The sequence below is a fragment of the Schistocerca americana genome, chromosome 1 (assembly GCF_021461395.2).
Source record: "Schistocerca americana isolate TAMUIC-IGC-003095 chromosome 1, iqSchAmer2.1, whole genome shotgun sequence".
In the NCBI taxonomy this organism is placed as follows: Eukaryota; Metazoa; Arthropoda; class Insecta; order Orthoptera; family Acrididae; genus Schistocerca; species Schistocerca americana.
Window position 1 is genome coordinate 381306036 of NC_060119.1, and position 27608 is coordinate 381333643.

The 27608-nt window shown below is 38.6% G+C and overlaps 1 protein-coding gene across 2 annotated transcripts in view; it reads right to left on the reverse strand.

Annotated features, from left to right (window-relative positions):
* The window catches only part of LOC124601234 (calponin homology domain-containing protein DDB_G0272472), a 142059-nt gene that overhangs the window by 15772 nt on the left and 98679 nt on the right, over positions 1-27608 (reverse strand). For both annotated transcript variants that reach the window (XM_047136229.1, XM_047136227.1), the window contains 4 exons: positions 15930-16010; positions 10025-10138; positions 9747-9937; positions 8617-8815 (listed from right to left, as the gene is read on the reverse strand). In XM_047136229.1, the coding sequence (XP_046992185.1) occupies positions 8617-8815; positions 9747-9937; positions 10025-10138; positions 15930-16010 (585 nt within the window). The remainder of the gene's footprint in view (positions 1-8616; positions 8816-9746; positions 9938-10024; positions 10139-15929; positions 16011-27608) is intronic.

Sequence of the window (27608 nt, forward strand, 5' to 3'; positions counted from 1 at the left end):
ATCTGAGTCTATATCTGCTTCTGGGTACACCTTACAATCCAGTATCTGATTTCGGAACTTCCATCTGACCATGATGTAATCTAACTGTACTTCCAAATCACCCAGCCTTTTCCAAGTACACCTCCACCTCTTGTGATTCCTGAACAGAGTATTTGCTATTACAGGGTATATATGTAGGCAAGAAAAAAAAATTCCCGGATTTTTTCTGGATTTCCCGGTTAAAAATACATTTTCTCCCGGGTGAAAATACAGTTTTTCCACGTTAAGTGACAGTATACTTTTCCGCAGAACAGTAAAACTTATCAGTCCTTTCAATGGTTATGGTTTTGTACACTGTCGTAGAAGTTCCCGGCCCTTTAGAAAACCAAACTAACAAAAACATGTTTTGGAAAGATCTTTGATGTGCACCAACATGTATGCTCCATATTTTTGTATTATGAAAGTATAAATTTGAACACCACATGTTACTTTCAGAAGTACTGAAATTGAGATTGCAATATGCATTTGTAAGCCAGTCATAGCTCATGTCACATGATCTCGCCAGCTGATGACAGAGGATATTCAGAGCATAGGATACGTGATGTAGTCAGCCAATAGCAATATCACTGTTAAATAGTGCGTGTACACAAATTGGAAAAGTTAATGGTTTAAATTAATATACACAGTGTTGCTATAAGAAAAGCAAATCTTTCACATAGAATATTGGTCTATAAGATTAATAAGCTACAAGAGAAGCAAAGCTTTCACATATAATATTGATCTTTTTTTGCGTGTGTTACACTTTAAGATACGTCACACAAATGTGACAACAAAATTTTTAATAACGAGATAAATGTCTGATCTAGGCTTGAAATTTTTGTAAATGGTCGTCCTCAGAGAGTTGATTTTTAAATGAGAGGCAAATGCTCTGTGATTTAAGAAATTCATCTTACATTGTCGCACATACACTCCTGGAAATTGAAATAAGAACACCGTGAATTCATTGTCCCAGGAAGGGGAAACTTTATTGACACATTCCTGGGGTCAGATACATCACATGATCACACTGACAGAACCACAGGCACATAGACACAGGCAACAGAGCATGCACAATGTCGGCACTAGTACAGTGTATATCCACCTTTCGCAGCAATGCAGGCTGCTATTCTCCCATGGAGACGATCGTAGAGATGCTGGATGTAGTCCTGTGGAACGGCCTGCCATGCCATTTCCACCTGGCGCCTCAGTTGGACCAGCGTTCGTGCTGGACGTGCAGACCGCGTGAGACGACGCTTCATCCAGTCCCAAACATGCTCAATGGGGGACAGATCCGGAGATCTTGCTGGCCAGGGTAGTTGACTTACACCTTCTAGAGCACGTTGGGTGGCACGGGATACATGCGGACGTGCATTGTCCTGTTGGAACAGCAAGTTCCCTTGCCAGTCTAGGAATGGTAGAACGATGGGTTCGATGACGGTTTGGATGTACCGTGCACTATTCAGTGTCCCCTCGACGATCACCAGTGGTGTACGGCCAGTGTAGGAGATCGCTCCCCACACCATGATGCCGGGTGTTGGCCCTGTGTGCCTCGGTCGTATGCAGTCCTGACTGTGGCGCTCACCTGCACGGCGCCAAACACGCATACGACCATCATTGGCACCAAGGCAGAAGCGACTCTCATCGCTGAAGACGACACGTCTCCATTCGTCCCTCCATTCACGCCTGTCGCGACACCACTGGAGGCGGGCTGCACGATGTTGGAACGTGAGCGGAAGACGGCCTAACGGTGTGCGGGACCATAGCCCAGCTTCATGGAGACGGTTGCGAATGGTCCTCGCCGATACCCCGGGAGCAACAGTGTCCCTAATTTGCTGGGAAGTGGCGGTGCGGTCCCCAACGGCACTGCGTAGGATCCTACGGTCTTGGCGTGCATCCGTGCGTCGCTGCGGTCCGGTCCCAGGTCGACGGGCACGTGCACCTTCCGCCGACCACTGGCGACAACATCGATGTACTATACGCCCTCGCTCAAAGTCCGTCAACTGCACACACGGTTCACGTCCACGCTGTCGCGGCATGCTACCAGTGTTAAAGACTGCGATGGAGCTCCGTATGCCACGGCAAACTGGCTGACACTGACGGCGGCGGTGCACAAATACTGCGCAGCTAGCGCCATTCGACGGCCAACACCGCGGTTCCTGGTGTGTCCGCTGTGCCGTGCGTGTGATCATTGCTTGTACAGCCCTCTCGCAGTGTCCGGAGCAAGTATGGTGGGTCTGACATACCGGTGTCAATGTGTTCTTTTTTCCATTTCCAGGAGTGTAGTTCAGCTTGCATAAAAGGAAATTTACTTTGAAAACAATGCTTTTCAAACAACCATTCGCAATATTTTCCTGCGACCTGCTAGAAATAGGTTCATTTCAGTAGTTGCCAGAGAGCGCCAGGTAATGGGCATCACTGCGCTTGCGCAGCTACGATGGCGCAGGAAGCCCGTGTGCTCATGTTTGGTTCTTTATTATAGCATAATGCCATTCATGCTAGACAATGAAAAGATGCAGTTTTGAAATGCAGTTAACAGTTGAAACTAGCCAGTAGTGAAGAATTAAACACTTTGTTTCAAATAAATTTTTTTAGCAAACTGACAAAAATAACTTCATTGTTCTGCAACGCGCTTAATGCTTGACTGTCAGAAAGATGGAAATAAAATGTGAAACTAATAACATATTTTAGACTTTCCTAATTACGTGAATGAATTTAATGCACTTGATAGATCCTGGCCACATAAATCCGTTTTGTTTTCATTTGACGTGAGAGCAATAAACGAAGAGGAAACAGCAAAATCACTAAACGTAAACACGGGGCATTTAGAGACTATCCACCTCCCCACAACAACTCAGACTACTCTGTGCATCAGCACCAGATCAACGATATTTCCGAATCACGGCAAAACTAGATTGTGGTCCCCCCCCCCCTTCCTCCATCGAGTGCTTGCGGTAGGAGGGAGGGGGAGGGGGGTTGAATCAACTTCTCAAAAATATGTTCATTTTGTAGCGCACATATTTCTGAAGAGTCTGATATATAAAACATGTGTTCGAGGAAATGTAAGACCTGTTATTTGATCCTAAGTGTGCCAAAGTGCAGTGCCACGCCTCTTCACACAGCATTCTTCTACACACGTCATTGTATTTCACTCTGTGGAACTCAAAATTAATATTGGATGGGATTATTTGTAACCCGGAGAACAAGAAGAGAAGGAATTTGGACTCTTTATTGCCTATTAGCTAATAACTTGATTTTTATGTGTAACATAAAATTAAATATAGGATACTTGAAACCAATAAAGACAAGTGGCAAGCAAGACAGTACGCATTTCTTCAATCCTTAAGTCCTAGCTTTTTTTTGTCTCTAACCGTGCTAGAGCTTTACATGGCGTCCTTTCCTTTCTGCAAAAGGATCTATCACCTCAACACACTTCATCAAACGTTTTGCCGCATGAAGAAACGAAATGTCATTGTCTAATACTGAAAAAGCTGTTAATACAAACAGTACCCAATACTGGCATGGTTTCTTGATCTAATTACATGTATTTTGTCACTGTATGCTAGATAAAACGAAATAAGCTTGTCTGATATTGCAGCAATTGTAACACACACCAAATGAACAGACTGTTTTAGCACAAACAGTCACTTTTTTTTAACACGACAGAATATTCACGAAGTACCAATATCAGCCTATTAGGCCTACTACAAGCAAAAAGCTTTATGTTCGGAAATAGTTTCGCATTTCATTCAAACACTCCAGCTTCTCACGCATGAGATGAAATAGTAGTAGTACGAAATTTTTATATAAATTTAGAATCGTCATATTCTTCCCTAATTTGTGTGCTGTCCGAGTTTCTTCTCCTTCCTCGTTCTAATAAACAACCTTGTTATCACTAATTCTGTAACTATTCCTGCCAGTGTCTAAACTTATTCTCCAGTTAATTTCACTAACCCTGCCACAATCAAATACTTAGTTATCATGCGTTTATTCTCTGGTTAGGTGTTATTATGTGTTTGTACAACGGTGCTACTCCCAGAACAGAACTTAGGCAGGCACAACCGGGGTCTGTACAACTGGCCATTACTAGTGTAGCTGTCTGGCCAAAAATTTTCTATCATAATTTCATTTTCTTGGCTACACCGAGACGAGAACAAGTAATCTTTCTTACCTGTTATTCCTGTGAGTAGTTTATTGCCATTCTGGTAGTCTGAATCTATGGATTTCGCTGGTAATTATAACATCGTTGATCATTCGCAAACCCAGTCAATCACATAAACACACAGCGATTGACATTCACCTGTTCGGCTTTATTCCGCTCAGCTTGTATAGCCCCGTCCCTTCTGTCTGCAGGAAAGTTTATTTCTAGATGCGATGGGGATTCCCCTGGGAGAGACATGACATACACTACGCACACATTCAAAAATCAACTTATGATCCATTCAGAAATAAACTTACAATATGTTCACAAATGTTCAAAAACCAACAAGGATGTGTTTCAAAATCATATGAATAATCGATAGACCAACATGCACTGGATACCAGGCACTTTGTTAAACAAGGTTTCTTCCTCAAGAACATGAATTCTTGCCACCTAGGACAGATACCTCGGTTTGCCCCCATTGAATCTGGCAGCTTGTGCAGTCACAAATAAGGTCCCTGATCCTCCCTACATTGAGGGAGCACACCTGTAGATGTCAATCCGGCTTCACCAACTGTCAAGTCACTGAACCGACCCTGTCCTGCATGGACACCTTCAGTCCAACTGACACACTTCAAATCCAGCACAACCATCACCCATAGCCTGTATGTCTCCCAGGAGTCTCCCATCATCACACTGCCTTGCTCTTGGCCGCTTCCATCACATCTTCATATCCAGCGTCATCTGGGCAGGTAGTGGCCCTAGGAATTTAGTAACCCCACTGGACATGCAAATGAAAAGCAATATGTATCAATACAAGTAACACTGCCCAAGTACAATGGGGCACGTGACACAGGAACACTGCTAATATCTCAGGACAGTAAATATAAGCTTGACCAGTCTCTCTCTCAGTTGCTATAATCCAACGCCCCACCTACAAGTGAGGCACGACTGCCACTCTGTTTACCTGGACCAATTTAGACTTGTGGTCCTTAGTCTTCGACTTTTAAGCGTGTGGTTTGCACCACTGCTCGGCTTAATGGAACGTTGCTCAATATTACATCCATAAAATGTGTGGTTAGTAAATTAATATTACTTGGACTTGTATCAATTTCAGCCACTAACTACTGCAAGTTAACTATCTGGAACTATGGCTTATACTAATTTTCATCAAAAACTATTATTTACATCTGTACTCAATCTTGTCTTCATGATGGCTACATAATTGTTACTTAGGGGGTTGCAATATATTCCTAGAGTCATCCTTTAAAGTCGGTTTTTTATATTTTGTTAGTGGATTTGCTCAGGACTGTTTTCCTCTATCTTCAAATTGTTCAGTTTTTTCAGCATCTCTGTGACACTCTTACATGGGTCTGACAAACCTGCAAGAATTAGAGCACGAGTGATTTGTAAGCAATTTCCTCTATAGATTGATTGCGCTTCCCCAGTATTCTACCAGAAAACTCAAGTCTACCAGCTGGTTTACCCATGACTGAGCCTATGTGATCATTCCACTTACGTTTCTTCATTTTGTGAACTGCACGACATTATATGTCTAGTCATTTAATGCAAGTTGTCATTCTTTGCACCACATGGAAACCTCATCAAGGTCTGACTGAATATTTATGCAGCAATTGTGTAATCATGGTATAAACCAATGGACAATTTTACTTTAAAATTTATGTTCAGTAAACGTTATTGGTTCTAAACTGAGGATTAAAACAACTGGACCGGAATATATTCACGGCAAAAAGTTCAGCAACCATCTAAAACTGGCTCCCTACAACTTGTGCCAATAATCTCCACAACGCAGAGACAGGAATACAGTCGAGAGTCATCAGAAAAAGAGTGGTACAAAATCAGTCCAGAGTCATCAGAAAAAGAGTGGTACAAAATCAACACACACAAATTTCCATGGAAACAAATATAATTTATTGGTTTCAATGAAAACCTTGCAAAGTCTGTCCCAATTACCAAACACCATAGCCAAACTCACGAGGCTCTACAACTTTATTTGAGTACTCCACATGCTGAGCACCTCCACACTTGTTAATTAGCAACTCTCACCCAGAAAACTGGAATGGATCAATCCAAAATCCATGACTGCAAACAGGGCACTTTAGGAATCCCTCTACTTTCTGTAATGCAGGAAGTAACTCATTTTATCACCAAGGATCACCTCCTTCCAACTCTTGACACACACTACAGAAACACCGCTTCCGCTCCTCGAAATTATTGAACATGTAGGCCTTCCTGCCAATCCAAATCAGAATCAAAGTTTAGCCACTCCCCCTGCAGCGCTTCTTAAAGTGTTGCTTGCTAGTCACAGATGCTGAATAACATAGGCAATGATGGAGAAATTATTCGCACTTGAAATCAGCCTAGTCGGCACCAACTACCATCCAAAAACCTCCTTCCCCGGCAACCAGGAACAGATTGAGACGATTACAACAGCAAACAGAACTAGCACATATTGGCAGCCAGGAAATGGTGTCTTAAGAAGTATTGATAGATCTAGTTCAACAACAACAAAAATATTGGAAAAATTTGAAATTACAGTCTGTAATCCAATTTACATTTAAAAATCAGCTTCTGAGTGTACAACACATTCAATATTTTAAACAAACTCTCTTAATAGGAAATAAAACAAGTGCCTAAGCAGTACTTGAAAACCTACTGCAGGTAAAATAAAAGCTATATCTGATAATAGATGTTAGGCTATGTTATATTAAATCAATTAATTTCAAACTTAACCTGGAATTACACACATACAATGTAAAAAGAAGATAAGAGGAGAGGTACAGGGCTATTACAAATGATTGAAGCGATTTCATAAATTCACTGTAGCTCCATTCATTGACATATGGTCACGGCACACTACAGATACGTAGAAAAACTCATAAAGTTTTGTTCGGCTGAAGCCGCACTTCAGGTTTCTGCCGCCAGAGCGCTCGAGAGCGCAGTGAGACAAAATGGCGACAGGAGTCGAGAAAGCGTATGTCGTGCTTGAAATGCACTCACATCAGTCAGTCATAACAGTGCAAAGACACTTCAAGACGAAGTTCAACAACTGCTAACTCCATTCGGCGATGGTATGCGCAGTTTAAAGCTCCTGGATGCCTCTGTAAGGGGAAATCAACGGGTCGGCCTGCAGTGAGCGAAGAAACGATTGAACGCGTGCGGGCAAGTTTCACGCGTAGTCCGCGGAAGTCGACGAATAAAGCAAGCAGGGAGCTAAATGTACCTCAGCCGACGGTTTGGAAAATCTTACGGAAAAAGCTAAAGCAGAAGCCTTACCATTTACAATTGCTACAAGCCCTGACACCCGATGACAAAGTCAAACGCTTTGAATTTTCGGCGCGGTTGCAACAGCTCATGGAAGAGGATGCGTTCAGTGCGAAACTTGTTTTCAGTGATGAAGCAACATTTTTTCTTAATGGTGAAGTGAACAGACACAATGTGCGAATCTGGGCGGTAGAGAATCCTCACGCATTCGTGCGGCAAATTCGCAATTCACCAAAAGTTAACGTGTTTTGTGCAATCACACGGTTTAAAGTTTATGGCTCCTTTTTCTTCTGCGAAAAAAACGTCACAGGACACGTGTATCTGGACATGCTGGAAAATTGACTCATGCCACAACTGGAGACCGAGAGCGCCGACTTCATCTTTCAACAGGATTGTGCTCCACCGCACTTCCATCATGATGTTTGGCATTTATTAAACAGGAGATTGGAAAACCGATGGATCCGTCGTGGTGGAGATCATGATCAGCAATTCATGTCATGGCCTCCACGCTCTCCCGACTTAACCCCATGCGATTTCTTTCTGTGGGGTTATGTGAAAGATTCAGTGTTTAAACCTCCTCTACCAAGAAACGTGCCAGAACTGCGAGCTCGCATCAACGATGCTTTCGAACTCATTGATGGGGACATGCTGCGCCGAGTGTGGGAGGAACTTGATTATCGGCTTGATGTCTGCCGAATCACTAAATGGGCACATATCGAACATTTGTGAATGCCTAAAAAAACTTTTTGAGTTTTTGTATGTGTGTGCAAAGCATTGTGAAAATATCTCAAATAATAAAGTTCTTGTAGAGCTGTGAAATCGCTTCAATCATTTGTAATAACCCTGTATTAATGGTAGAGAAAACTTTTTTAAAAAATAAGAAAGTGTGTAATAAATACTGGCACTATTAATTAATAAATTTCAAACTTTACCTGGAATTACACACATATAGTGCAGAAAGAAGATAAGAGGAGAGGTATTAATGGTAGAGAAAACTTTTTTCCCCCCCAATAAGAAACTTTGTAATAAATACCGGTGCTGTATAGGGGTGGCTCAAAACTTACAATATATTCAGCACTCCCACTGAGAAGTAAAATGAAAAATACCAAAACAGAACTTACAAGTTAATAACAGCACTCAATGTGTGTATATTCTCGTATGCCATTTCAACTAACCTGCTTCCGCCTCTCCTCAGCTTCTGCAGCTCGTTGGTGTGCAAGCTGTCGCTTTAATGCAATTTCTTCTTCACGTTTCTGCTGGGCTATTTTTAGACGTTGCTCTTTCTCACGTTCCAACTGCTGCTGTTGAATAAGTCGCTGCCGTTCAAGCTGTTCTCGTGTTTTTGCAACTTTAGCTGCTCTTGCCTCATTATTTCTACAAAGAAAAATGGATGAAATGCAAAATGCTGTCTTCATAACCTTGAACAGGTGATGTACTCTGCATAGATAATTATTATTAGGAGCAATAGAAATCGAAATGAATTTCATGCAAAATAACTTCCCACACATTTAGCTGTTACCACATTACATGCACCTGCCTCAATTTCCTAATTAACAATGTTCTTATAGACTCTAAATAAAAGGATATTTGTGTAATATGTCTATTTTTAAATTAAAACAGTCAATCAAGTTATTTATTTTGTGACGGCCTTGGTATTTTATGCCATGTCTCATTTTTAAGAGGTGATTAAAACAAGTATGAGAGAAGGTTATAACTGAAGGAACACAGTAAGACATGCAAGCAGCAACCAAATGCTTGAAAACTTGGTAAAGGACCTCAGGATCAACTGCAATAGCATTTCATATACGATTAGGGGCCAGCTTACAATCCTGTGTTCCTCCAAAAAGGGTTTCACGAAGGGTCAAATAAAATAATTGTGTGTTTGACAGATTGCAGTGGTGGGGGTCAGTGTTGTCCTGCATCACCTCGACCTGCATCTAAGCACACCCATTTACGGTAACGCAACGATTTCTTTATGAAGCTGCTATGTGCAAACTATGTAAAATATCTCCATGAACATGAAGTAAAGTGGTCATACATTTGTTTGGATGGATAAACCATATTTTTATTCAGGTTAAAGTGGAATCTTAACTAGTGTGCATGTTTTCACAAATAAAGCTTTAACCTGCTTGTGCCTTAATGTATTACATCAAAATGTTTTGCTATCATACTTACAAACTATCAAATGCGGGGGAAGTATTACCATTAAAAGAAACTTCACAAAAGTGAAAGACAAAAACAAAAGGAAAAAACTTACTTCTTTCCATAATGGAAATGGAGTAAAGAAACAATTTTTACACAGTACCTCCTTTGTTGTTCAGCTTTTTCCTTCAACATTCTCTCTTTTTTCTTTTCTGCTTCAGTAACTTTTTCTTCAACATATTTATTCTCCTCAATCAATTTCTGATTCATATGGTTCAATGCCGGTTTTGTAACATTCTTTGTAATAAACGTCTCACAATGCGAAACCACTGTTCCCATACCCATTTTGGAACTCTGCAAAAATAAATAAATAAATAAAATAAATAAAAGGAGGTGGGGGTTGGTTGGGTGGTGGGATGTTGCAAAGCAAGTGATGGTTACCTGAAAGCTGTTGGAAGAAAGTGTGTTATTTGCAGAGAGCGGAGTCTTCAGTCTAGGGGCACTGTTGAGATCCTTTATGGCACTCTCCTTCATTGCCTTTTCAGCTAAGATGTTCTGTAATTTAAAATAATAAATATTAACAAAACTTAAAAAGAAAAAGTAAATTTGTGTCGTTGCTGAAAATAAGGTTCTACAGAGAGAGAGAGAGAGAGAGAGAGAGAGAGAGAGAGAGAGAGAGAGAGAGAGAGAGAGAGATTAGATGAGGGGAGAGGAGGGGAAGGGGTAAGCATGATGTACTGCCATAGTAACTGTTTAGTTTATATGTCTTTTCCATTACTTCTCTCACATTCAATTTGCCAGCAGTGACAGCACAGGGAAAGGTAATCAAAGTACAATTATGCTCCTTTGACCACATAAGGCATCTGGATCATTATATTTTCACTGCTGAAGGTTTTTCAAGAATAATTCTAAAGTTGCCCTCTATTATATATTTGACAGATAAATCAATTACAGCCAAGACAGTCTCACTCACTGCAAGCCAAAACAATCAAACAAATGTATCGACAATAGTACGAGGCCAGCAATGTTCCTAATTCGCAAACACTTCTCCATTGTTTGTTCAAATACAGTACACACATCAAAATGTAATATTACCACAGACGAACAAGACGGCAGTTACGTTTAGCCAACTGTAAACAGATTCCTGGAAAATCCACAAATGTAACGCCCCAAAGTTATCATTACTTTCCTTTACAGCTGGATTACTGCACAGTTTGAGGTGGAAGGCTACAACCCTGCCTCTCTCACCTCTCAATTAGTGCCTCCCTTTCATGTTTTTCAACTCATGTTGCTGTATTGTTTCAATAAAGTTGTAAATAACCTTTCACTTCTTGTATTTTATTCCATGGTGTATACGCAGACAATGGGGCAATATCCTTGATTTTTCCTGGTTAAAAATAGACTTTTCTGTGTGAATATACACTATACCCTGAAAGTACTTTTTTCCATGTTACGTGACAATATACTTTCCCTCTGAGCTGTTATGAGAAAGACTAGTCATGTGGTACTGCTATGTTGTTGATACTTTCGAAGTATGAACACAAGGTGCAGAGGAAGTGGATGCCTTCGTGATACATCTCAACAGTATCAATCTGAAAATACAATTTACTATGCAGATGGAGAGTAATGACCAACTGAATTTCTTGGATACGTCTGTTATGAAGAGATGGGACAGGATGTTGGACCATACGGTATACAGAAAAGCCATGCATGACTACTTATTTACATAAAGATTCTAACCACCAACCTAGATTAAAAAAAAAGAGGTGTCATTAAAACAGACAGGGTACACAAAATTTGTGAATCTACTTATTTAAAAGATGAGCCTGACTATCTACGATCTAAATACAAGAATAGTTGTTCTCACAAGGAGATAGATCGAGCACTTCACCCTAGGGAGAGAATCAGGATCAACGAGGAATAGCTGCTGCCCAAGGGGAAAGCTTTCCTTAAGCTCATGAGTATGATTACAGATCACATTGGGAAAATGTTGAGTAAGTATGGTGTGGAATCTACCTTCAGACCCACCAGGAGGATAAAAAGTATGTTTAAGATTGGCAAAAGATATATGACATACTTTGGCTACACGAACTGTATGTGGAATGACTTGTAGTTGTGGACTGGTTTATATTGGCACCACGAAAAGAAGTGCGAACATCTTAATCAAGAGGGTGGTCATGAAATAAAATTCACTGAGGTGTCATATTGAAAACATGTCATTATCATGTGAGTATGTATAGAGATGCTATTGAGGTTTATAAACACTGTAATAATTTTAAGAGAAAAGAGGAACGTGTTAAATTAGACAAAATTTAGATGTCAACATTGCAACATAAGAGTGACGGCCGATTACTTTCAGTCAAGAATGCTGGCATTACCAGAGATAATCTTGTAGCCGATGTCACGTGATGGACTGTGGTGGCTTCTGCACTGCCCATACATGTGACGCTGCCTCAAGTTCTGATTGAAGGTTGCTACTTTGCCTCTGAAGACGTCTCCCATGGTTGACAAGGGAACATTAGGAGAAAGTTTTATGCATTGACCATGGTCTATTACCCCAGAAGTTTTCAGTGATATTTAGATTCAGTACCTACATCCATTTCATAAAGACTGATCCCTGACTTTGAGCTCATATTCTGATTACATCGCATGACAAATATTAACATGTATCTTGCTGGAATCATTGGGATTTCATCTTTTACTTAGCATATGAATATTACATTTTAGTTGGAAAGGGGGCAACATGTGTGCTGAATATTCAAGAGAAAGAATGCTTTTTTCAGCAGTTTTTGGCAAGCATCAATTTGAGGAATCGTAGAAGCCACACAATAATTAGGAGAAAAATTATCTTTTTCTGTAAGCAGGCATATTTTCGTTACTTTCTGCTTAGTCTTTTCATTGCTAAAATATCAAATGCAATGGAGAAAGCACAGGCGTAAAGCCGAAACATTTGTTGGTTTCGTCATATGTTGTTATTAATAAATATTCCCATTGCTGTACTGTGTGATAAGTACCTATTCACCAGCAAAGAATGGCAATTTCATATCAGCATTCCAATATGACATCACCAAATTCAGTTATTGTTATGAGGAGAGTGCAATAAAATTGGAAAATGCAAGTAAGCACACGCTATACAAACAATTCTCAATAAATGAACAATGAAATGTACTGTAAATTTTGATGGCAAATGAAAAATCCATCAGCATGAACAAACTTTGTAGAAAAGAACAATGGACTAAGAAACATACCTTAATCGCTTTCGCTGCTGGCTGAGTCTCACTGCAGCTGTTGAGTCATTTTCTTGGGTCAGCAATGGTTCTGTTGCCACGACAGTGGGCTCTTTGTGTATATCTGTTTTTATGTTCGTGCAGAGGACTCACTGAATTCCAGAATGAAATTTTCACTCTGCAGCAGAGTGTGCGCTGATATGAAACTTCCTGGCAGATTAAAACTGTCTGCCGGACTGAGACTCGAACTCAGTACCTTTGCCTTTCGCGGACAAGTGCTCTACCAACTGAGCTACCCAAGCATGACACACACTCCATCCTCACAGCTTCAATTCTGCCAGTACCTCATCTCCTACCTTCTAAACCTCACAGAAGCTCTCCTGCGAACCTTGCAGAACTAGCACTCCTGGAAGAAATAATATTGCAGAGACATGGCTTAGCCACAGCACAGGGGATGTTTCCAAAATGAAATTTTTGATCAGCAGCAGAGTGTGCACTGATATGAAACTTCTTGGCAGAATTGAAGTTGTAGGGATGGGGCATGAGTCGTGCTTGGGTTGCTCAGTTGGTAGAGCGCTTGCCCATGAAAGGCAAAGGTCCAGAGTTCGAGTCTTGATCCAGCACACGGTTTTAATCTGAAAGGAAGTTTCACTCACTGAATTCCTCCATACACTTTGGAAACCATTTTCCAGAGAAGAGTAAGGTATAATTTACCTTAAAATTTTTGGTCTCCTTTGTTACACTGTTTGTGACAAAGAGCCAAATAATTTCAGTGGTGATGAAGTTGCAGTGCACCACAGACAATGTCCAATTAGAGCAACACACTTTCCAAAAGGTATTCTTGTGGCCCTGGTGTCACGAGTGTTCCGGTAGGCTTCATAAGACATGGCGCTAGATGAAAGTTCTATATTTTTGTTTCCTGTCCGTTATATTCTAGAATTCTTCCTCCATACCACAGATGGATTTCATGATACTGGATTTATCACCGTGCGGTATCGAGGTTGATTAAAACAATCCTGGATCTGACCGATAATTTTTCGAAAAAGTTCCTAAACCTCTCTTCATAGTGTAACCACTCTTTGTAGTGTCTGGCATTCTCCTTAGAATGATGATCTACATCTTTTTGTGCAATAAAATGTAAGTCAACATTTGGCACAAACCAATCTTCGTTCCCAATGAGGGTCTTTATAGTTTTTTTTTCGAGTCCCAGACTGTGTTTGAATTCCTCCTTTCCAGCCTCTCCACTTCTCTATGATAATCTTCTACACTTTCCTGAGCAAAAGGCATTTTTAAGTCCAATTTCCATATAGTACATCAAAGGATTGTTTCACTCATATCAAGAGAATTTTACACTTCTGCCTTCAACTTTTCCAGTATGGCTGCTACTACTGGAAATTGCTTTCCCACATAAATATAGTGTACCTTCCTTCTTATGACTACCTGCGTAAATCCAATGCAAGTTTCTGACACCTGCCATACCACTGTTTCAGTAATATAGGACATGAAGTTCCTCCAAATTCTTTCAAAATGTGCTGCACTCCACTTTCAATAATACAAAGATATTCAGGAAGTCCTCACTGGCCATGATACAGAACTGTTCACACCCTGTTTTTTCAGCTTCAAACCAAGAATGTGTACTGTTCACCATAAACTTTATCACAACTCTGTAAATGGTGCATGTTTCTAAACAAGCAGAGGGCAACTAACTAAATCACAAGACTGTCTCATGCGAGACAACAACAAACAGCAGTGCAGATGTGATCATGAGGAGCAAAATTTACATTTTTTTGCCTTTTTCATACATATCACGACTAGGCAAATTGCAGCAGTCTACATCTGACATTATTATGGCGAAACAATCAATCAGAAAGAAAGAAAAAAATTCAACTGAAAGTGACAGTGGCTGTGTCTTTAATATGTGCAAAGGAAATTGTTAAAGTAATTGTGGTCTGCCTTCTGTGACTCTTCAAAAAAATGCTTATAAAAACACACTTCCTTTTAATCCTTTCACAGATGCATTTTTTGTAGCAACTCAGTGAAGATAATTTCTTTGCTATCCTATTACAAGTAGAAATGTGAGCAACTGACTAATCTTTGACAATTTTTTTTGTGATTTAGGACCAAAAACTACGGTGGCACATATATCACCTTTGTGAAGTATTAAAACTGGTGGCAAATGGACTTCCCACTTTCCTTTTGTGTGCCGCTATTACTCAGTATAAAAAATTGTTTTCTGTTTTTATTCTTTTTTTTTTTACTTTATTTTTTAAAAAAATATTTGTTACTGATATCAAAGTTTACTTATCACAATGTGAAAACAATCCTTGAAACTTTATCATGCATTAAAGGTAGGAGCTGATACAGGTCACAATAATGTACATTGCAGAAGCAAAGCAATGTGTTCCGACAATAGTAGTGATCCCACAACATACAGAAACTGATTATTGTAGCGGTTTTCATACACCTGGTGCAGTGTACTACCACAAGATGTCAGGCATAGACAGAGGTGGCAAAACATATTCCCAAAAGCTTTGAGATACCCGTAAGTTGGTGGTAAGCATGCTGCCCAAGGACCACAAACGACAGATTGATTTTATGGTAAGTATACTTCCCAAGCTCTTCCAGAAACTACACTGGTGGTAACCATACTTCCCAATCATCACTGTTGTTTGGTGGGATATATACTTCCCACAGTCCTCAAGGCTATATTCACGGCAAACAGAAACTACAGCTGGTGCTGCAGTCTGCACGTATGTGCCAGGAGCGTACAAAAGTGATAACACATACTCCCTTAAACGTTGAAATGAAATACGTTTAGTGGGAAGTATATCCCCCACAGCCTGCGAAAAGGTTAAATGTTGCTGGGTATACCACTCCTTTTCCAACTAAAATACAATATTCATACACCAAATAAGTGTGACATTTCCATGATTCCCGTAATATACAACACATTAATGGTTTCACTCCCTGCATGCAAGTTACACACAAAGGAGCCGTAGAAAAAGTAAATGATGAAAAATTAATATACTGGAATTTGACAAATATTTATTCTGTAAGAAGAAATAATTAAAAATGTCTTTTCAGAAAGCATGTGCAAGAGACTTAAGTAATGAAATTACCTCTTTCATGTTGTCTTCAGTTGTCTTGTTAGAATTCTTTTGAAATGTTGGGCTCATTAAGCAATTTGAAATCGCACTAACCTGTAACAAGTAAAATAAATTCCACAACTTCCACATTTATTCAACAAAAACTGTTCCAGCTGAAAACTAGAGTAACAGGTTATCACTTCTGTTGATACTCCAATTCTATATGGTCATCTCTGCACTTGTCTCAGTAATGTAATCTCACATTTGACTGATGGTACACTACAATTCACCAGTCCCTTATCTCATATCACCATCTATTGCTCCACCTGGTAAATTTGTCGTAACTGTTATTCTTACATCAACATACAATGTTTTATTACTGTGAAAGTAATTCAAAACATCGCATCAACAGAAGTAACGGTCAGACAGTCTGGTCTAAAAATTTCTTCATTTGTTTCCTAAAGTTGGAGGGACCAACTCAGACAACTGATCAAAAAAAGTGCTATGGTGCAAGGGAGTCAAAGGATCAGGTAATAAAACAAGATTGGTTGTCATGAAGAACGTATCACTTACGAAACTTGAAGTAGGAAGATGAAACAAGTCAACAATAAAGCCACTTCACTTCTGAGGTTCATGTAAGCTTAATAGCAAACAATTTTAAACTTAGACATGCAACACAGTGAACAGTGGCTTGCTTCAACAGTGAAAGCTGTGTTTTATCAACAGTGTGAACAACTGATTGTTTCATATAGCAAAGTTGTGCTACTCAACAGTGAGGTGCTAAAGAACAATATATTATGTTTAGTAAGCAATAAAGGAATTTAAAATAAGTTGAAAAATACAATTAAGAACATTAGATATCACAAATGAATCTTGACTTATCAGCTGAGTGTATGTTGATATGGAACTTCTTGGCAGATTACGACTGTGTCCCAGATGGGAACTCAAGGCTGGGACCTTTGCCTTTCACGGGCAAGTACTCTACCAACTGAGCTACCCAAGAACGACTTACGACCCATCCTCACAGTTTTACTTCCACCAGTATCTTATTTCTTCCTTCCAAACTTCACAGAAGTTCTCTTATGTAATTTATAGGACTAGCACTCCCGGAAGAAAGGATACTGGCAGAAGTACAACTGTGAGTATGAGTCATGAGTCTTGCTTGGGTAGCCAGTCAATAGAACACTTGCCTGTGAAAGGCAAACGAAAGGCTAAGTCCCACGATCAAGCACTGGTCCATTGCATGGTTTTAGTCTGCAAGAAGTTCATTACATGTTCTGTCACTATTTGCCAAATCATTCAGAATTCCTATAAGAGCTCTAGTTCACCTATTGCTATAACGCATTTACATTTCACAAAACTGTTCAATGTGAAAACCAAGATAACATTTTCTGACATGTTTGACAAACAAGTGACTACAAATTAAATAACAAACACTACAAGATACCTAGTAGAAAACTACCAGAAACACACATTTTAGCCAAGAACAATAACAGAGATACTTCTTTAAACCATGCAAATTGAACAAGTGATACCATTGTATGCATCTAAATATGAAAGAGTCAGCTTTATTTACGGCATCAGGCTGCATGAAGCTAATTTAAGTAGAACACCATAAATGATCAACATTCTATTGAGAATCATTGTTTTCCATAATCCAACCTCTTACATAAGCACTAAGATGACTTTTTACATAATTTCTTAATTGTATGTTAGTGAAGTCTGCTTTGTCAAGTGCAATATTTTCAAATATAAAAACTTGCACTGGGCAACCAAGCCGTCACAGATGTGGGTAGACCGAAGTATGTGTACTGTAGATGGAGCAGAATCCGTGTACCAACAAACCTGCCATCAGCATACTTTTAAATTATATTTTTGTTACTCTAGTACACCTGAGGCAAATATGTTACACAGCAGTTTAGATGCGACCAATTGGCCTCCTATCTTCAGTTTTAACACATAACATGAACAACTCTGAAACACATCTTCTACAAAAGTTTCAACTATTACTAAGCTTTTAGATGTAGTTAATACAAGAGTACTACCCAACATCAGACTCATCTAATACCATAACATCACGAAGGAATAATTTCAAGTCAATAAGACTGCAGTCAATACTGTTTATGCAAACAGAATGTTGAAAAAGGACCAGTGAACAAGTTCTCTTGAACATGATGAAAGCATCTGTAAGTTATTCTGTAACGATAATTAGAAAAAAAAAACACTATTATCTGTAACATCAACAACAGTGTGTGTCTTCAGCCACAGGAATCCCATACAAAATGAAGAGCACAGAAAAAGAATCTCTTTTGTCCACATTATTACATTGTTGACGAGAGTAATTTTAAAGTATGATACCAAATTTCATGGATACTAAAATAATGAATACAAAAGTCATTTGGAAGAACATATTACATTTATATTAAATTTAATATAAATGGATTCCTTAAAAATTTAAATTGTGGTTTTACTAGCATAATAAGTAATGTCATGCAGCAGGTCCCATGAAGATAAATTATTATTATTGTTGTTGTTGTTATTTAACTATCAGCATTATATAAAATTACTCTAAAAATATAGTATTAAATTTTTATATTTTATCTCAGAAAGCAGGGGACAAATTATCTGCAGAGTGCTGATTGAAGTCACTATGAAACTCTCACCACCAACAAAATCCAAGCTCAATCTTGAATGAGGCAGGGATGTTTTTTTTGGAACGACTGCTTCTCTGATGGCCCAAGTTAGGTAAGGGGATTTCATCAAATATTTATTGTTCAGAACTGACCCCAATTTTGTATCTTGTCTTGACTGACCACCACAACATCAAGAGGCTTAGCATTACATTGAACTTAAACCATGATCCACACCCAATCCATTGGAACATCTGCTACTGCTTATGTGTTACTCAATCCCATATTCAATCCACACTTCATAAAAAGAGTGTCTGCTAATAGAGGACTGTCTCCAAAAGCTTCAGTTCACTCACAATGGAATTAAGATACCTTGATGTAGTGTAATTCTTGTTCTGGTCTGAGCATGAATCACAAAAGCTTCAAGACGTTTGACTTTATTGCCCAGAAGTTCTGCCACAGAGTGGTTTGAAAAGGAAACAACTTCACTGGCCCCTTTTATTCCAATATCTTCACTTAAGTGGAGAACACTGAAGTTGAATTTGAAAGGTGATGAATATTGAAAGTGTAAAAATACAACTGCCTTTGCTAATAGACATCATCAGTTTTTATGTTTGGTAAGCACACTTTTTTGGTAGTCCACTCAGATTGCTTCTGTTTCATTAGACTTTTGGCTTTTTAGACAAGAATTTCTCTTTCTGGATCAAGTGTTTCAGCTTTGACTGTGTGTACTTTCTAGTCAATGGTGATTTTTTTTTTCTTCCAGGGCTTGTTTCTTCCTGTTATCATTTAAATTTTTAGATAACACAACATTCAGCACTTTCATCTCAGGAGTATACAATATCACAGGTAGATTATGTATCATTCCTTGGATACCCAAAAGCTATACTGAATTTGGTGCTAAATACTGTTCTATGCACTTCATATGGAATGTCAAAATCTGGGTATTTTTCCTGGATCAACTCATGCAATTTTCCCGCCAAGAGTTCCTCTGGGAGATACTTTTTGGTCTTTTCTTTGCTGTAATGACTTGATCTATTCTTAAATGAATGGAAGTGTACCTAAACTGCCATTCCTATTTCTTTCTTAACTTTCCATGGGCTACTTCTAGTGCTTCTCCATTCCAGCATGAAACGACTCAACCAGTTCCAAAAATTTCAGAACTGTCATTAATCGTCACCTTATTACTCTGTGTACTGTCATTAAGGCCTTCCTTTGTATAGGAACTGAAATTACACTTTCAAAGCTGTGCTTCATTTTCATTCTTCCTTCATCACCTTTTGTGTAGTGGAAAAATTGTAATGAAGCCTTTCAGATACAATGGTTGTACATTTTAGTCTACCATATCACTAGATTCTCATATAATATTTTATCTTTTTTCAGAACTTACAACCTCAAAACACTTGAACTTACAGTTGCAGTTTTTGCCAAGTTCATGCAACTGAACCCTCAATTTCTTCATGACTGTGTTCATTTGCCCTCATAATTGCCTTTTCCTAACACTGGTACAATCTGAAGGTCTTTGTCTTTCATCATCATGTGCAGTACTTATCATTCAATATAAAGAATAAACTATTAAAGTGAATAACTCAGAACGCCTGCATTACTAAACAGAATGTGTCAAGCTAAAGCAATGGTTTTCACTAGTACCACCAATGCACAAAAAAGCAAAATTGTCCGTTTTGAGCTTCAACACTGGTTGTCAATCCACAAGGAATCTAAAACACAATACTTAACACAGGACAAAGCACATTTATTCCTTATAGCGAGACACATTGTTGTTGTTGTGGTCTTCAGTCCTGAGACTGGTTTGATGCAGCTCTCCATGCTACTCTATCCTGTGCAAGCCTCATCATCTCCCAGTACCTACGGCAGCCCACATCCTTCAGAATCTGCTTAGTGTATTCATCTCTTGGTCTCCCTCTACAATTTTTACCCTCCATGCTGCCCTCCAGTAATAAATTTGTGATCCCTTGATACCTCAGAACATGCCCTACCAACCGATCCCTTCTTCTAGTCAAGTTTTGCCACAAACTCCTCTTCTCCCCTATTCTATTCAATACCTCCTCATTAGTTATGTGATCTACCCATTTAATCTTCAGCATTCTTCTGTAGCACCATATTTCGAAAGCTTCTATTCTCTTCTGGTCTAAACTATTTATCGTCCACATTTCACTTCCATACAAGTACTTTCAGAAATGACTTCCTGACACTTAAATCTATACTCGATGTTAACAAATTTCTCTTCTTCGGAAATGCTTTTCTTGCCATTGCCAGTCTACATTTGATATCCTCTCTACTTCGACCATCATCAGTTATTTTGCTCCCCAAATAGCAAAACTCCTTTACTACTTTAAGTGTCTCATTTCCTAATCTAATTCCCTCAGCATCACCTGACTTAATTCAACTACATTCCATTATCCTTGTTTTGCTTTTGTTGATGTTCATCTTATACCCTCCTATCAAGACTCTGTCCATTCTGTTCAACTGCTCTTCCATGTCCTTTGCTGTCTCTGACAGAATTACAATGTCATCAGCGAACCTCAAAGTTTTTACTTCTTCTCCATGGATTTTAATTCCAACTCCGAATTTTTCTTTTGTTTCTTTTACTGCTTGCTCAATATACAGATTGAATAGCATCGAGGAGACGCTACAACCCTGTCTCACTCCCTTCCCAACCACTGCTTCCCTTTCATATCCATCGACTCTTATAACTGCCATCTGCTTTCTGTACAAATTGTAAATAGCCTTTCGCTCCCTGTATTTTACCCCTGCCACCTTCAGAATTTGAAAGAGAGTATTCCAGTCAACAATGTCAAAAGCTTTCTCTAAGTCTACAAATGCTAGAAATGTAGGTTTGCCTTTCCTTAATCTTTCTTCTAAGATAAGTCGTAGGGTCAGTATTGCCTCACGTGTTCCACATTAGCACATCCTTTCCCTGCATGTGTAATCTTAAACAGGTCATAGAATGTAGACTATTAATATTATCATACTGATCGATTAACAATATTAAACACCACATGTCATGGCACACAGAGCTCATCTAAAAAAAAAAGGATGGAGCACTTTCTTTAACTGTGCTCTTCAAATATGATGTCACAGATTCCCTGTATGACTTCAAAACCTTGGGTGTCACAATATCTTATGTCTGGACATGTTACTAAACTAGGAGCTAAAAATTTTTTAAAACAGTGCTTCTTTTTTTCAGTGGAATCATTTGGATAGGATGCAACAAATCAGCACACATGATGTCACAGTTGCACTTAAAATTATTCTTAACAACAAATTCAAAGGAACTTCTGAGGTGACCTGCCTACCTTATGAGGTGTGTGAGAAAAGTAATGAAGCTAACCCTCTGTGAGTGATCTGGGAACGCTGTGTTGTTCTACTTGGGTGGACTGGTGTGTTCATCCCTTCCAGATCCTCAATCCAAATTTCACCTCCGTACAGCCATTATGTGATTTTTGAGAACGCTCTCAGTGAAGGTGTGTTTTTGTGTGTTACTAGTATGGAGCAACAGAATTTAGAGCAATGTTGTGCAATCTAGTTTTTTGTTTAACTTGTGGAATCTGAAAGTGCGATATTTAAAAAATTGAAACAGGTCTACTGGGAACAATCCTTATCAAGGGCATAAGTTTCTTGCTGGCACAAATCATTTTTAGAAGTCTAAGAACATGCTGAAGATGACTGACCAAAGATTTGTACATGCAAAAGTTTTGAGCCAAAATGGTGCTGAAAAACCTCAGAATTGAACAGAAGGACCCTTGAAAAAACGGGTGCAATGATCATCTTGAGACAATAGCCAATGACCACAAATGATTCAGATGTGTGATCACAGGAGATGAATCCTGGATTTTTGAGTATGATTCTGAGCAACGTCAGAAGTGGCACACTGATACATCTCCTCAACTGAAAGAAGCTTGAACGAGCAAATCAGAGATCAAAACAATGCTTATTTCCTTTTTCGACATTAAAGATTTTGTTCCTCCAGGACGAATTGTCAGTCAAGTGTTTTAAAAAGACGTCCTTGAAAAGCTCAGGAAAAAGAGTGGACTGAGTGAGACCAGAGACTGCATACAAATGGTTGCTGCATCACGACAACGCTCCATGTGACACACCAACTTCCACCAAAGAATTTTTTACCTCAAAACACATTTTTGTTGTTCCACAGTCCCCCACCCCCTCCATTCACCTGATATGAGTCTTTGTGACTTCTTTCTTTTCCAAAAATTGCAAAATGTCTTAAAAGGACGTCATTTTGGGTCTCTGGAGAACATTCAAAAGAACGCGACTAATATGTCAAAAGCTTTCACAGTTTGAAGACTTTCAGCGCTGCTACCAAAACTGAGAATGACGACTCTGCTGGTGTATAGCTGTTGAAGGGAACTTCTTTGATGGGGACTATACTGTTCAGAAAAAAAAAAAAAAAAAAAAAAAAAAAAAAAAAAAAAAAAAAAAAAAAAAAAAAAAAACAGAGCACAATGTCAAATCTGATAATGCGTACTATTCTACATTTACCCAGTTAATTATATTTCCCCTTCTTGATTGAATTCTGCATAATAAACCATACAATTAGATTTCACACGTCAAAAAATATTTACATTGGTATTTGGAACTGTTGGGAGTACGAATATATGCCCAGCAGCATTACAATATGTGCCAAGTTGCACATGTGGTTATTTATCGGCATTTATGTTACAGCCTGTGTTTGAAAATTTATATGTTCCGCAGTATAAAGCATTAATAAGTTATGTTTGTAAAACTGAAACTATTCCAAGCCACAGGTCTATGACTCCCAGCCCTGCATTACATAAAGACAGCGTTCTTTATCTAAAGCAGGAAAAGACTGGATAGCTGAAACTTCCTAGTCTGGATGCTGACTTGTTACCACTGATCAAGAAACAAAGGGAGAATGAATTACAGCAAGTGGTAGTTCACAAGGTTTTCAGCATAAATATGACACACTATGAGAGTAAGGGGGAGGGGGGGGAGGGATGATTTTTAAAAATCACATATATGAAACAAAGGGAGATGCCACAAGAGTGAAGATACTTTCTTTCATTCATTTATCAAATCATATAGTTTTCCAGCCTTTTACAAAAGCCACAGATGTGTAGGATAAGCTGAGAGGTCTACGGAGGCTCTCAACTTCAAATTACTGATTTGGAAAATCTGAACATTCCTATCGCAGAATATTTATTGAACATAAAATTACAGTACAATATAAAGCAATGTTTGCTTGAAGTCACTTTCTGGCCAATGCAATCCTTCAGGCTAAATGGAATTATCATAGGAATAATGCATGTCATGTTCCTGAAAGTCCTCCTTGTCACAACACACCAATTTAACTTAGAACACTGGAGAAAAATTGAGATCTACTGTAAGCCATTGCCAAAGGCAACAACATGTACAATACTTTTTTAAATCTCCAGCAACAAATACTGCCTTTAAAACTGACTGGTGCATTTCCAAGTTTATCAAAGCACATACACAATTAAAACAATATTATGAGAAGGCTGGATTCCTACTAACAACACAGAGGATGCACTGAATCACAACAGGCACCATGAAAAGAATGTTAAACACAACCTTTCAGACAAAGAAGTGCTCCTTTGGAAATATATACATACACACAAAAAAAACCACATGACAACTTTGGCCCGACCATAGCGGTTTTTGTGTGTGTGTGTGTGTGTGTGTGTGTGTGTGTGTGTGTGTGTGTGTGTGTACGTGCGCAGTGCTTTTGTTTTGTGTGTGTGTGTTTTTTTTAACAGGCTTTTCACTGCCTGTCTACAACTGAAGACCTCCTGTATGTGGTACACAGCAATTTATCCTTTTCCTAATATTGCTATTCCAAGTCCACACTTATTGTTTGATATATAATTAAATTCATTCAACACAGTGCCCAGTTTAATAGTTATCACAGCCAAGAACAAGTGTATACTTACAAAAGGAATTGATTGCACACTTATTCATGTGTATGAAATTTGTACAAAAGGAAGAAATAAATTAACAAAGGTACTTACATAGCAGAATTTTGACACATTTGCTTTGGGTACATAAAACATAATAGAAAAAAGTGATCTGATTTCAATAGTAAGTGCTGCCATACTGATGACACAGCAACCAACCTTATTTCCATAGCACTCCATCTCAATTCCATGTACAAATCAGGCTGGCCAGCTGGAGCAAATACAGCAACATTTTCAAATGACGCTAATCTGTGCCACACCACTGCGTAGGGAGACTGACAATCTCATACAACAGAAGCGCTACATAAATGTTTAGCCAAAGACATCACATGTAAAGGAGCTAAATACACACCTGGTGGCACATTCTTGGAAGGTAACCAGATCAAATTTCCTTCGAAGGCTTCAACATCTCAAGTTAATGAAATGTTGAACCACATATTTTTAATCTGTCTAGATCAAAACATACCACATGAATTAAGGAAGCTGGATACTTAAGACTGGTAAAAAGAGGCTTTCTTGCATACACTTAACAATAGAAATCAGGAACCAGAAATATTTTGAATTCTTAAGAAACTCACTGAAAACCAAACTATAATGAAGATTCGTATCTTTTGCAGAAACAATGGAAAGTAATTTGTAAATTCAAATTAGAATCAGACAACTTTAAGTCATATGCGAGAAAAAATGGTGTAACAAGCAACTGCAACAACTGTTGCTGTGAAAGTATGGTGCTTACTCTTTGAAACTCACTTCTTCACAAAGTTTGGGATAGAAGAGTCTCCACAGTAATGCATTTCCTAAATGGAGCATCTAGGAAAGAACACAAGATGTTGACCAACAAAGCTTGGAACGAAAAGAGGTCAAGTTTTCAACACCTACGAATAGTAGTTGTAGCACATGAAACACAGTGACTGTAATCTGTAATTTACTGCACAGACAGTAAAGTGTACTGGTTATCTGAACTTGCTCATAAGTGATCAGCAAAAGCAAGAAGCGTCACTTATAATGAAGAAATGATTTACGACAATTTATTTGAAACATAATTATGATCAATCACAAGAATAAATTTAAATTTTTATTTTTTTCGCACATAAAATGAAGATGAACTAACAAATAAGACTGGAGTAAGTTTAAACATAACTGAAGACTACTGGGCCAATCAAAAATTTGCAGGCCACAAGCCCAAATGAGAACAGTACAGAAGAATTCATCTTTGATGTTTATCTGAGTCTTTTAGAATTCCTCCACCCAAGAATGTGGATGAGGATGTTTGATAACTTTCTACATATTTATTCAAATCAAATGCATTGATACTGAAAGGCACACAATAACTGGATAACACTGACAAATGTCTATAAAAGAAGAAAAAATTCAGTTGTCTTCCACAGAAAATATTATTAATGCTGAACAGATTTTCAAAAATCACAAAACATTTAACAAGGCCACACTGTAAACAATGAAAATCATGTTACCAAAAGATTATGATGAAACCTGCGCACTAATAATAGCATAAAATTCACTAAGATACAGTGGAACTGCACATCCCTTATTACCACATTTTCCTGTATAGTACATCCACGTTTGGAAATACCTGCCCCAATTGCATTAACCACACATAAAAATCACTCATGTTCTCCTCCCCATGTAGCATATTCATATTAGGCACTGTCTATACTGTTCAGCCCCTGCTACTTTTACTGACAATAGTTCTTAGAGAGGCGGGAGTATGAAGTTTGGGGCTGGGAACTCTGCAAATCAGACATTTCATTTTCTAAATGTATGATTTCTATGCTACAACTAAATGTATTAAAACAGGGTGAATACACGGACAAGGAAGGGGGGCAAAAAATCCCGGATATCCTGGTTAAAAATCATTTTTACCCACGTGAAAATACACTTTTTCCATGTTAAATGACTGTAGTATACTTTCCGGCAAAACTGTAAAACTTGTGAACCCTTTGATTGGTTAAGGTTTTATACACCGGCATAGAATTTTCCGGCACTTGAGAGAGAGAGAGAGAGAGAGAGAGAGAGAGAGAGAGAGAGAGAGAGAGAGAGAGAGAGAGAGAGAGAGATGCTTTTGAAAGATCTTTGATGTGCAGCAACATATATGCTGCATATTTTCGTATGCTGGAAATTCTTCTAAATAGCTGAACCCCAAAGTGTTAAGTTTTAAATGCGAGCCAAATGCTCTGTGATTTAATAAATTCATTGCACATTCTCATACGTAACATAATTCATCCTTTGTAAAAGGAAATTTAATTTGAAAGTAATGCTTTTCAAACCGCCGTTTGCAATATTTTCTTACTACCTGTTGGAAATATGTTCGCTTCAGCAGTTGCCACAGACTGCCAGAAAACAGGCATTTTTTACTGCTCTTGCGTAGCTCCAATGACATAGGAAGCTCGCATATTTGTACATATAAAGCATTAAGAGAACTTAAATTATGTCATAAAAGAAACAGGACATCAGAGGATATTCAATGAGCATCAGAATTTTGTAAACCCGACTAAGATGCATAATTTGGCTTAAAGTGCACATTCATATGTCCACATTCACAATGAAGTAGGTCCCAATCTGATATTAAGCATTTCAGAGTAGTTTTTGGAATGTAAATTTTCTTGGACTAAGACTACTGAATTATCTCATATTTGGTTCTTTATTATGGCGTAATACCAGAAGATGCAAACGTGCACTTGAAACTCAGTGAACAGTTGAAGCTAGCCAATAGTGTGGAATGAAACACTTCATTTCAAATAAAAAGTCTTCCTCAGTGGGAAAGATTGATAAAAGACAAATTTCTGTAGCAAACCAACAGCAATTATTTCATTGTTCTGCAAGGCGAATGATAAGTGCTTGACTGGCAAAAACATGGAAATAAGAAAACAAAGTAATTACGTATTTTAGACTTCTGTAATTAATGTGAATTCACTGATTGAATTCATCGATAGTTCCAGGCCACAGAAATCCGTTTTGAGTTCATTTTACATGAGAGCTGTAAGCAAAGAGGAAAAAGCAAGATCACGAAACGTAAACACGGTTCACGTGGAGACTATCTCCTCCCCTCTACAACTCAGACTGCTCTGCACATGTGCAAATCTGTCAGCTTG